We start from the raw sequence: 12,830 nt of genomic DNA on the forward strand, positions 1-12,830 counted from the left end.
TTGGCCAGAGAACACGTGCTTTACCAGTCAGTTCGGTGGCCTGTAGATTACACATGTTCGGCGAGGGTGCCATGCGTCGTTCCGCAGCGTCTTATTCCTGTTGCTCAACTCTCATCTTGAAATCGCTGGTCTCTCCAATATACTTGTTGTCACAACCGTGGTAACCTATGGCTTAAATAAGACCAGGGATATTTCCGCCCGGCCCATCACGTTGACTAAAGCATCCCTTAGCTTCCATGTTGGTTCATGCACTGTTTTAATGCCTGTTGCTCCTACATATCACACAACACATCTGAACCACAACATTACTTACGTTGGTAAATTTATGCATGTTTGTCATGGCCACGATTTCGGCTCGGCTTGAAGGCTTTCTGGTTAGGCTAGAACTGCCATCAGCAGAGGCTTCCCGGGCTGTGTCATGCCTTTTATTATTTTTACTATTGCTATTGTTGATATCAGCGATGTAACAGCAAATGTCCTCAGCTACGTGGTTATTTCTGCTAGCTCGCATTTCGAAGTAATCATTGGATAAGCTCGACTAAATTTCTCATTTCAGTTTCTTGAAATTGTGTTTTATTAAATCTGTGATTATTTTTTAGTGTCGCATCCATAAAAGAGTATGTGCGTAAAGGTAACATGCCGGCATCTGTGATTCATTTATGGAGTTGAGAAAGCGATTGAGACTGGACAGATTCGTTCTTCATATTGTAAGAATTTAGCGCAACCTTGACTCTCGCAAACACTCACACAAGCACTCACACATCCACCCGAGTAACACACACGACACGCAGCGCTCACTACTAACTGTTTATTGCTTCGATATGACCTCCTTATATAAGTACAGATGAAAGCACAAAGGCAATAACTAACAAAGCTGCAGCTGTTGAAAGCCAATAGCACGTGAGGTATATAGCTTTGCCATACAATACGGAACTCGTAAATAAAAGTGAACACGAAAAGCAGATAAGCCAACCAGCTAGAATCTCTAAATTCTTGTCTCAATAAAAGATATCTCCTGTTGATGCAATACTAAAGACGGCTCGCTGACACGGATATTCTTGTTTTTCTCCATAAAATATGCTTCCAACAGCAGACGTGCAGATAAATTCGAGCTTCTTCCAAGAACCTTCGTATCAGAGAATTGTGGTCCACACCAACATGCGGCAATATGTGACACAAGATGTGCGTACGTATCTTCGTCTTTCTTTACCTTTAGCGCATGCTCCATAAGCCGGTCATTGAGGCATCTCTCGGTAATGCCAATGTACACGTTACCGCAGGATAAAGGAATGGAGTATACAACTCCCATCGAACATATAACGAAGGCGTTCTCAAGCTTTTCCAGGCAACTGCGTCTCTTGCCATTGCAAATGCGCGGACCCAATCTGGTAAGCTTATCTGGCGCAGAAATGACCACACCCACACCATGCCTAGCAGCGACCTTCTTAATGTTATGGGAAAGCTTGTGCACGTACAGCATCACTTCAAGCTTGAAACCCGATGGATCCCAAGCAACTCCATCCCTTTGTGTTCCACGTTTCATCTTCTGCAGTAGTGACTTTGCAACCGTGTTTATGAGCGGCAAAGGGAAGCCCGCTGCCGTAAATCGGCTAATCTGATCATAAAAACTAGTACGCATGTGGTGTGGACACGACTTAGTCAACGAGGATCCTAGGAAAAGTGAAGCGATTTCCCATTTAGCTATTTTACAGTGCGCAGAATCATACGGCAACTGTCCCTTTTTACACAAGGATGGTAATACCAACAAAAGTGTTCACTATCCCACAGTAGCTTGAGGTCTCAAAACTACCTCGGTACCTCGGTAGTGAACCCACTCTCGCCTGCCGGGCGAGTGAGGTGTGTCTGGATGATCTCCTCCACGAAGGCCTGCGGGTTGTCTTTGTACTTGTGTCGGAGCTTGGCCATCTGGACACGAGTCGCCGTTCTCGTGCTGGTTGGATCCAGCAGGTGCCTGAGAATCTTCCATGTGTGCCCTGCACTCATGCTTCCGTTCATCGTATCGCACAGCTCCTGCCATTCCTGTTCGCACAGTCGAACGCAGTGGGCCTCAATCTCTCGGTTGATCTCGGCAATCTTCTTGCGTATCTTCCTGTTCAGTTTCTGCTGACCCGCTCTTCGCTGCATAGATTTCTTGGCCTCTACAAGATGCGCAAGCCGGCTGCCACCCTGGACGGCTCGGGAACGCTGTCGTCGGCGCTTCCGCAGGGCCTGTCGCCACCTTCAGGCTCCTTTCGCCTGTCTGGTCATTCTATTTCTTTTGTAGCTTCTTCTACGTCCGCGAGTAGTTCCCTGCACCATTCCCCGATATCCTCGATCGGCCCTTCCTGCTTCTCTCGTTCTCTTTGCTCTCGAAACTTGTCCCAGTCCACGACTCTAGCTTTTTGGCAGCCGTCCATTTTGCCTCTATCCTCTCCCATTGTCATGCACAGGAACCTGTGGTCGCTCCCCAGATCCTCAAAGGTGTTCGACCAGGTGATCGCGCCCGCGTCTGACCAAATGGAGAGATCAGGGGACGTGTCGCGGCACGCACCCTGTCCAATCCGGGTGTGCGATGCCGGTTCATTGAGTAGAACCAAGCCAAGCTTGTCCATCAGTTCGGCTAGCCTCTTCCCTTTGGGCGAGTCGGCTCCATATCCCCATTGCGTGTGCGGTGCATTGAAGTCTCCGCAGATTAAGATGGGACTGGAGGCGGCCTTCGCCATTGCTTCGCAAAAAAGGGCGCCAAAGTTGTGCGTGAGGTCCCTTTTTGAAAGGGGGCTGTACACGTTAAGCACGAATAGGCCGGTCTTCCGGTTTCCAATGCAGGGCACGACCTCAATCAGGTTGTGGTCTATGTCCGACTCCTCGCTGATATCACGTGAATGGTCAATAAAGGCCGTCCCTCTCTTAACTAAGGTACACACCTTTATGTCCTTCCGCGTGCATTCACACAGAGAGCCAGATGTCACATAGCCCGGTAGCTGAGCCCGGTCGAAAGGTTCTTGCAAAGCAATCACGTCGGGAAGTGTGCTTTTCGAGAGAGTATTCATATATTGAACCATTGTAACTTTTTTATTTTTGAAGCCCCTACAGTTCCATTGCCAGACATTGTCTGCCGACAAACTTGCGGGACGTAGCCATGGTTGCTATTCAAAGGCGTTGGGGGAACGCGACTGCCCGTGTGTCCATCCTTTTTAAGTGTGGGTGGTGTTGACATTGCTCCTTCTGTTGAGAATGGTCGATGCGTCTCCTTCCAAATCGTCGTGGCCTTGTCCCTGTTGCTGCAACTGCGCCGTCTCGCGTTCCAGATATTCGATGCGCTTATTCACGGCCGCAAGTTGGTTATTGACCGCGGCATACTGTGCGTTCCTTTCGGCGTCGGACTCGTTCAGCCGAATGAGGAGTGTCTCAAACAGTCGCTCTGTCTTGTTGGTTAGTTTGTCTACCATTTCTTCGATCACGTCTATCTTTCGGCCTGCTGGTCGTGCCCGCTTCGGTTCTTGCGTGTGATTTTCAGCGCCTTCAGACTGTTAAGAATCGCTTGGGCTCTTAGGCTTAAAGCCCACCACCACCGGCGCTTCATATTCACCTCCACAGCCCATGTCCGTGTCCCCGTCTCCTACTGATGAAGTTGTGTCGCGTTCATCGGCAGCTCCATAGGACGAGGAGGCGCCAGAGGAAGGGGTCTCTGCGGGGTGTCCTCCCATTCGCTTGAGGATTTCGCTCAGTGTCTGTTGTAGCTCCTCAATTTTCCGCGTTGATTTTTCATTCTGCTTTCTGGCCTTGGCCAACTCTTGTCTAAGCTCTCTGTTCTCTTTCTCCATGTTCTCCATCCTCGCTGCCAGGCCGGGGTCGGCGGCTGCCCGCGGGCGGTCGGAGAGAGGGTGCCCCTGTGTGGAGGCCGCCTTTGTTCCCGTGACTATGTCACGCCAGGTGATGTCGCGCGGCCCTTTCTGTTTCCCGCCAGGTGTGGCCCCCACTATGTCTTGTTGGGGGTGGTGTCAATTCTCCCTGCGGCTTCTGCTCCGACTCCGGCTTCTGCTCGTACTACGACTGTTGCTCCGTCTTTTTACCGGCGAGGGGGATCCGGATCTGGTTGAACCACCCATGAACTGTTGGGAGCGGGTTCTGGATCTCGAGCGACTAGGGCGGCCTCCTTCCATCGCACCAGCATTGCTATCCAATGATGCCGGGGTTCGCTCTTGAAAGTCTCTAAACCTGGCCTTCCACCTTCTCTGCTTCACTATGTGCGGCACCTTGTATTTGGCCTTGCACATCCGGTCAGCCGTGGGGTGCGCCTCACCACATATTTGGCACTGGGGCGTACACTCGTGTCCATTGATGGGGTTCTTTAATCCACAAATGGGACACAGTTTGATATATGGTCTTGGGCACACGTCAGGTCTGTGGCCGAGCCTGCCACATTCCTTGCAGAAGTCTATCTGTTTCTGGTACAGAGATACGTTTATCATAACGCTGTTGAAGTAAACCCACAAAGGAACTTGGTTTCCTTCATAGAGCAGTATCACGTTTGTCGTACTACCGAGCCTCTTCGCATACGTTAGAGAGGGGTTTCTTGTATTCACCAGTGCTTCCACGAGCTGATCTTGATTATATTTAAGAGGTACAATGCGTATGATTCCTTTTGTCATATTCCCAGGCACTGAAACATATGCGTTCGTTTCGTACCTCTTTCCGTTGATAGTCAAAACTTTCATCTTGGCGATTTTCGTCGCTGTGCTTTTCTCCGGTGTGCTTATCACCAAAATGTTTTGCGTGGGGTTGGGGCAGATCGTGATCATCTCGTCGTCGCCCACTCCTGCTCCGTTGCGTATCGCCTCATCAAGACTCGCACCGCACGTGCTCCTTATATTCAGCCCGTCCCTCGGTCGAACAATTACCTTAATATCGTTCCTGGGCAGTCTGGGCATCTTGCTTGCTCGTAGAACCTTGCTGACAATGCTTTGGCGGCCTTGGCGCATCGGGCTTGGTGAATGGGCGTCTTCTTGTCTCACCACCTTGTTTTGGCTCGCGTGTCTTCTTTTTTTTTTCGTGTAACTTCAATCCAGTCATCTGCAACGCCGTCAGTGTCTTCGTTTTCACCCACGGAAACGCTTCTTGTTTGTTCAGTTCTGTGGTCCGTGGCTTCCCCTGTCCCTGCCTCGTCTACATCCATCTCGGCTGTTCTTTCAGTCTTCGAGTTAGACGCGGTACGCGCCAGGCCCAACCACCGTTAGGCCTAGACACTCACTCGTATAGTTCTTGCAGTTTACGAGCCTTAAATTTCGTAAAGCTCACGCTCACCCAAAAAGCTGGTATCCGTGGGTTCGCTATGACTTTATCTGTCCGATGGTGTGCCACTTTCAAGGGTAGAGTTCGAAAAACCTCCGGAAACATTCACAAATCGACGGAGCCGATGTGACATGCGTTTGTTTGCTCCCACTGGCGACCGTAGCGCCTCCCGGCATTGCTACAATGTCGCAAGTACTCGCGCTATCTGTATATGTCAGATGTAGCGGTATATTTGTTCATTATCAGCGGACTATTTCAGGAAAATGTGTCGGAAAGTAAGTCTGGTATCATATCAACTTCTGCTGGGACAACCAATGTGGAACTCAATACATTTACCACTTCATCAGCTCTAACATTATTTCTGCTACAAGAAATGATATTTCAAGTGTATAGCTCATATAGCTACTTTTGCTTGGGTAGAAATTTTCGATAGTAAGAGAAAACTGAAAATTGATTGATTTGATGTGATGCTGAATATAAACTGTTGCTTTAGTGATAGTTACACGGGATTGTGGCAACTTTTATAATTTGTTGTACAACTTGGTCACTTTGACATGATTTCTTCGACAGATATTGGTATTTTGAATGTATTATGTACTAGCTCATGCTACTGTTCAGCGACCATCCATCTGTTTAATTATTTGTTTCTTGAGGTTCGCCTATATTCTTTTAGGTGCATTTTATTTCATAATATATGTTAATATTTTTTAGTTGCTTAAATGAGGCTTTAGACTCTGGGAGTTGTCAGAAATATTTTTCCATCTGGTGCAAAAACACTGATAGTTCCTTCAAACTAGCATCTATCTGCTTTGGAAACACTTAAGGCTGTTCCAAAGCACCATATTTTTTACTCCAGAATCTTGTGCAAAAAGCTAAATTTTGCTTTTATCACTGTTACGTCATTTGTATCTAGTGACATTCAGCACGTCAAATGACATGCGCTGCTGCTATCTTGTCATTTGCAGATTATGGCACTTGCAATGTATCTAAGATAAATCTGTAAAAGGAATTGCAGCATCCAGTGTGGCAGATTATTTGCTGCAGGCTGCTGTGATGTCTTTAGTAAGTGCACAGCAACTGGCTATGCAGGCTACGTAGTATCAACTGACCATTACCACAAAAATGTTGGCACACAGTCAGTGACAATCTCGACAATGCTGTTTTTAACTTGCACTTTTCATTATGAATAAGTTTAATTGTTGGCAAAAAATAAAATACCTGGATATAAAAATATATAAACCCAAGTTACAACCCTTGTGTTCATGGCTCTCCTTGGTCGAGAGTACTTGATGAGAAAACTCACTCGTTTGATGAAGTCTCAATGGCATTGGACATCCCCGTGTTGCAGTCAGGTAATCTCATTGACCAGAAATGGACATTAAATCTTCCCTGGTATTTCACCGCAGGACCAAGGCCAGCGATGTCCTGTTGATTGTGTCGTGCGATTCTTTTTATGCTTGCTAGTGTCTTTGTTTTTCGTTTCAAAAATCGGTGAGAAAGGCTACTTTGCCTCTAGTGATTGCCTACTCTACTTTGCCTCCTCAGTCCAGTCATACAGCTTCCTCAGCTGCATCTCCCGTATCTCAGTATTTGTTGTTGGGCCATTCCTTCTGCTTAAAGGGATACTAGACAAAAATTGGAAAAACTGACAAAAACATCGAAATTCTATTCTGAAAACACCGCTGTTCTGAGTTTATTTCATGTAATTTGGATAGATTGTCAGCGCGTGGTGGCCGCACATGAGTGCGAGTCATGACGTCACATTCTTCAAGGTTCCTGTCCCCCTCTGTCCCCTTTCCGCAAAAGGGAGCATTGCTCGCTGCTGTTCGGTGGAACCGTAGTGGGAGCTTTCGAGCGGGTTCAAAGATGCTAGTAACGGCTGCCATTGTTTCGGGTGTGTTGTAACGGCTCTAGTTGGCCGCTGGGCGGGACTACTTTTTCATTTTCTCTAGGTGTTACGCAACACATGGACGAAAGAAAAATCCTTATGAGAAAAACAAACCATTATAAAAAACATCAAGTTAAAAAAATACAGGATAAACTACGCTCCCTTACACACTATATGCACAACCTAGAACCATATTACCAGTACAGGTTCAACGCCTGACATGGTGGCGGCTCCTGAGTCGAGTCGTCGAGGCTCGTCACGTCTATGAAGTCCATTGCGCCACAAGTGCACGGCCGTTGGCTACTCTGTCGGGTTCCTGCAGTATCACGTGACTGCAGCGTCGGGTCATCGTAGCGGCTGTACCGCTCATCCTTGTGATGTACACTCTGCGGAGTGAAGCCGCAGGACATCTTTTGCGTCCTCACAAGGATGGCGTCACTCAGTTGAGCTCCTCTCATGGTCGCACCCCACAGCTCAGAGGGTGTTGCTGAGAAGGCAGGGGCGCCTGTCCTTGAGCTCTGCTAGTGGACTTCCGTCAAATGCCGTGCCGCTGTCAGTGCAAATCTGCGCCCCTTGCCCTTCCAAGCCCCCTTTTCTCCTCCTGTTCTCTCTGAAAGCAACGTCGCCTCTCGTGCCCCTTTTTTAACCTATTCTTCGTGTTCTTTTTCTACGCTGCTTCAAATAATCTTTCTGTATTCCTTCAATTGATATTGTTCTTTTTCTCTTGTTTCTTCTTTCTCTTCTTCTCCCTCTTCTACCACCAGGTGACATGTCCACGACAGTGACAAACACATTAAATTTGTTATTTTTCTCTAGTTTGTATCTGTCAATTTTAGCAGCTTATCTTTCAATTTGTCCTAATATCTTGGCACAAAGATTTTGTTCAGTATTCTTTTAATACTGATCATTGTATCACTTGTCCACTCTCCTATATGTCCATGTTATGCCCCTCTTTTTTTATTTGCACATGCTGTGTAGTTTTTGGAAGTTTCTTTGTTAACCTACCACATAGAACTGGCAATGATTGCACATTTCGCCACCCCTTTGAGAGGCTGTCATAGATTGCCAGTGGTGAAAGTATCTGCCACGCAGCCTGTCCTTAGGTGAATTTCATTTGGGCTCCCCTGCATATGTATAGTATCGTTCCTACACTCTGGTTATTTATCATTCTTTCACCATACCACTTATCTTTTGTGTACTCAACCGTATTTTATTGCTTTTAGGTCATGTTATGCAATTTCTCACTGACACTGCCTTGGGCAATGCCTTTGTTGCCAGTACAAGTGGTGAACAAGAAGGGAGCGGTTTTATCGCCTTTTTCTTATGGAGAGGCAATGTAGCATCTTTAAAGTAGGTAGGAATTGCAGTAGACCCTTCAAGTTCTCTCAAGACTGCTGAGCCTTTTTTATAGTCTATGAAAGCTATAGAAAGGGCTTTGTTTTCCTTTCAGTTGATCATGTAGCTGTGATTCATTGTGCTGGAAACAGCTTTCTCCCTAGGTTGGTTGAATTCCATGTGTTTCTCTTTTACCTTCATAAATGTTTCTTCTTGCCCTGAATTTTATGTAGTGTGCAGTGAAACAGGAAAGGTGCAGATCCATTTTTCCTGTTTCGCTACATAAAATTATTTCAAATTCATGACGAACAAGCCCACATTACAACTTAAGGTTAGATGATGTCTCCTTTATTGGCATTTTCCCAGCTCACTGGCAATTTCGGTGTTCAGAGGAATTGGGTGTAGAAAGTGTGGCAAAATATTGCTCCATTGAACATCTTTAGTGCAATTCAAAAAAAAAGCATTTCATTATGTACACTTTAGTATGTTGTAACGTGTTCCAGGGTGTACTTTACGCTGGCCAAAATTTTTTTTGAGAGTTTTTTGGAAATTGACGATTTTTGTTTTGAGGAAACAGTCACAAACCCTTTTTTTTTTTGTTGATTTACAGCGCGGGTCTCATTTTGGCTGGCTTCAGGTAGTATGCGACAGTTGTTAGTGGGATCTCAGCACCTAGGAGGAAGAGCCATGTAATGCCACCTGGCAAAAAAAGAGAGTTCCACTCTCTCTGTCATGGCTATAAGACATAAACACCCCATGCTTAGTAAATGGCTGAGCTCAGTTGGTAGAACATCATTTGAAGATCGCAGGTTTTGTCCCTGCCACTGGTAAGTTAAAGTCATCTTTTCCGACCCATTAGTACTTTGTTTGCATTTCTGTCATGATTAAAGGGCCAGTAAACTACCGCAAGGCCCGAAAATTGTTGTAAAAAAAAATATGTGCACTTTTATTCGTGAACATGCTGCCGCAAGAATGCGAATACATGCTAAATTGAGGAAGTTACAGGGGCTAGAACATCGCTTTCAGCTGGTTTCATATTTTCGCACAGCCTCGCCACGCCTCCTTCAGAGGGAGGGGAAGGCTAAGCCCATCGTCGTGACTCCACCTACTTCGGCAATGTGGCAAGACGTCGCCAGTAGACCTTTTTCAAGCACACTGGCACCGCTAACAGGGGCGCAAGTGCTTATGGGAAAAATGGGCATGCCGCAGAAGCTGCCGTGAGGGGCGCACCGGCCTCACGCTTCAACTTTCCGTTTGAACCGTGCCAGCGTTTTTCAAATCAAGTGAACTCGGCAAGGTGTGATATATTACGGTGTCATTCACTCACTAACTTCAGTATTTAGGTGCGATGGCCTGTCTACAATTTGCACTTGTCCCCCTGTTCAACCAGCTGAGTGGCTCACAAGCGTCAGTTAATTATTATTATCCTTTCGCGTCAGTACGCCTTCGGCATAAATAACGAAACAGTACAACTTGTGTTATGTGGGCGGCGGCAATGCTGCTCTAGTAGTTAACGAGACGGTCGGATCATGCCAACAGAAAAGCCTCTAGTTTTATTCACACTCGTGAATACATTGGAAAGTAAAGGGAAGGGGGCGAAAGATTGCGCACTTGAAGATAGCGCACATGCGCACTTGAGAGCTTGGGTCACGTCATTCAATGGGTTACCGCATTTCTTCCCCCTTGGTGGCCAAAATGCACAACCGGTTTCTCGACTTGGGTAGAGCGACGTAGTTCGTGGGGTTGTGCGTCTGAAGCACTCTGGGAGGTAGCAGGCGCCGTTTTTTCTTGTCGTACTGGCTCTGGGGAATTTGTTGTAGAAGGCCTCGACATGTATTCGGCTAGTGGGGTTTCATCCATGCTCCGCTTCCAAACTTGATCCACGTGGTGGCGGATAAGCCCATCTTCAGTCTTTACATCCAGGTGGCGAGTGCCCTGCGTAGCCTTCACGGTGCCAGGGGACAACTTGTCGGCGGTGCCGTAATTTTGCACGTACACGTAGTCTACTGGTGCGAAATTCCAGCCTGGGTCACTCGCAGCTTTAGCAGGGTAGACTCTGGAAGGAAAAGACATGTCTAGTCTTCTGCGCAGACAGTATCTTAAAAGCCTCTCTGAAGGAGAAGAACCGTCTTCATGTGGTGCGTTTATTTTTTTATTTTTATTTATTTCACAATACTGCAGGCCAATGTGCTGGCCCAAGCAGGAGTGGATACATCAAAACGTAATTGTAGAAAACAACAGACAACAATACAAAAGAAAAAGGTTAAGAAAGAAGGTGACGCTCAAGGTCACCAAGAAACTTATTAGAATGAAAGATGTCACACGGCAAACAATTCCAGTCATCGACAGTTCTAGGAAAAAAACTGTATTTAAAAGCATTTGATCGGGCAAAAATTGGGGTTAGAGCATGTTCATGACCATGACGAGTACGTCGTACTGAGAGCGGTTTAACACAGTCAGGGAGATCAATTTTTACAATACCACACAAACAATTGTAAAGAAAGGAAAGACGACTGAACTTTCTCCAAGCTTCTAAAGTAGAAATGTCGTTTAATTGCATTGAGGTGGTCGGGGAATCAAACCTACAATATTTGCCAAAAATAAACCTTACAGCCTTTCTGTTACTACGTTCCAGATTCATAATATCTTTCTTGGTATGCGGATCTCAGATAATAGAAGCATACTCAAGCTTAGAACGAACACAGGCATTATAGGCTAGAATTTTAGTATGCGAGGGTGCAGATGCTAGTTTTCTTTTTAGAAACCATAGCTTACGTAATGCAGAAGTGGTAATGTCAGTTATGTAAGTCGACCAAGTTAATTTGCTTGAGAGTGTGACGCCCAAGTACTTATATTTGTCTACATTTTTTATATTAGAGCCTCTTAGAGTATAGCGGAATTGACTAGGGCTTAGCTTCCTGGTGATGCGCAGAAGCACAGTTTTGTTAGTGTTTAACTGCATGCCCCCGTTCTGACACCAGTTGCCGATAGCGATAAGTGCATCTTGTAAAGCCACATGATCACACGGTGAGGAAATTTGCTTAAAAATGACGCAATCATCCGCGAACAAACGCACAGACACATTTTCAGGAATAAGAGAAGCTAAATCATTAACATAAATTAAAAACAAAAAAGGCCCTAGCACACTTCACTGTGGGACTCCAGAGGACACACGAAGAACAGTCGATGAAGAATTACCAATCACTACATACTGACGTCTATCTTGAAGATAAGCCTGAATCCACAGAACAATTTTTGTAGGTAGTCCAATACGCTGTAATTTGTGTAAAAATTTCCCGTGTGGCACTTTATCAAAGGCTTTACAAAGATCTAAAAACAGTACATCAGTTTGCCCAGAAACATTAAGCACACGTGAAAATTCATGGACATCCATGAATTTCCGATAATTGCACAATACGCATGCTAATGATGTGATCAGGCAAGTGCCTCCTGTCTTCTTCAAGCCGTCTTTAATAGTGCACACGACTCTCTCTGCTAGTCCATCACTCTGAGGATGATAGGGAGGGGTTCGAATATGCGCGATGTCATTGCGCTGCATGAACTGCTCGAACTCTTGTGCTGTGAATGGCATCCCATTGTAGGAAACCACCTAGCGCGGTATTCTAAAATGGCTAAATATCGTCCTGAGGGCCTCCACTGTGCTATCCGAGTTGGCCAGCGACACAGGAAGCACCTCAATCCACTTCATGTGAGCATCGACGACTATGAGTAACATTTGTCCTTTTATTAGTCTCATATAATCCACATGCAAACGCGACCACCTTTCACGTGTCTCGGGCCAATTCACTGGTTCTTTCGCTTGAGGCATTGGCAGCGCTTGCACACAGTTTTGGCATGTCGCCGCAATGCGATAGATGTCTTGCTCTAAGCCCGGCCACCAAAATAAAGTTCTGGCTTCTGCCTTCATAGTGGACACTCCATGGTAGGCCTCATGCAGTAGCCTTAGCAACTTCCCGTGCGATGCTGTTGGTACTACCAAGCGATGACCCTAGTAAAGAAGTTCTTCACGAATGGACAGCCCATTCCACTTTTTGTACAACTCGACGATATCTTTAGTTTCTAAGTCAAGCTTATGCGGCCAACCTGTGAGTGTGTACTTGCAAACCTGGAACTGTACCTCATCCACGACGGCGAGTGCCTGGAAGGGCCGGCTGATCCCACTGGTGCAGGGCCAGAACTTGGGCTTCCTCATCCTGCTCCACATCTTCCTGTAAGGGTTGGGGTAAACAGCTCAGAGCATTGGCATTGCACACAAGTTTACCTGGTCAATGTTGTAGTCGATATCGGTAGGCCC

The 12,830-nt window shown here is 46.3% G+C and overlaps 2 protein-coding genes across 4 annotated transcripts in view; one reads left to right on the forward strand and one right to left on the reverse strand.

The window, feature by feature from the left end:
• Positions 1–12,830, forward strand: part of ECSIT (evolutionarily conserved signaling intermediate in Toll pathway, mitochondrial) — a 40,862-nt gene that overhangs the window by 1,285 nt on the left and 26,747 nt on the right. The window contains exon 2 of one of the 3 annotated variants that reach the window (XM_037417973.2): positions 1,091–1,186. The exons of 1 other annotated variant lie outside the window; for it this stretch is intronic. In XM_037417973.2, the coding sequence (XP_037273870.1) occupies positions 1,091–1,186 (96 nt within the window). The remainder of the gene's footprint in view (positions 1–1,090; positions 1,187–12,830) is intronic. One more of the 3 variants, XM_037417974.2, reaches the window with a different exon arrangement.
• Positions 10,043–12,830, reverse strand: part of LOC142784947 (uncharacterized) — a 67,763-nt gene continuing 64,975 nt past the window's right edge. The window contains exons 2-3 of the mRNA XM_075883336.1: positions 12,654–12,744; positions 10,043–10,571 (exon numbers count right to left, since the gene is read on the reverse strand). Of these exons, the coding sequence (XP_075739451.1) occupies positions 12,655–12,744 (90 nt within the window). The 3' untranslated portion in view covers positions 10,043–10,571; position 12,654. The remainder of the gene's footprint in view (positions 10,572–12,653; positions 12,745–12,830) is intronic.

This window comes from Rhipicephalus microplus, unplaced genomic scaffold, assembly GCF_043290135.1.
Source record: "Rhipicephalus microplus isolate Deutch F79 unplaced genomic scaffold, USDA_Rmic scaffold_16, whole genome shotgun sequence".
NCBI lineage: Eukaryota > Metazoa > Arthropoda > Arachnida > Ixodida > Ixodidae > Rhipicephalus > Rhipicephalus microplus.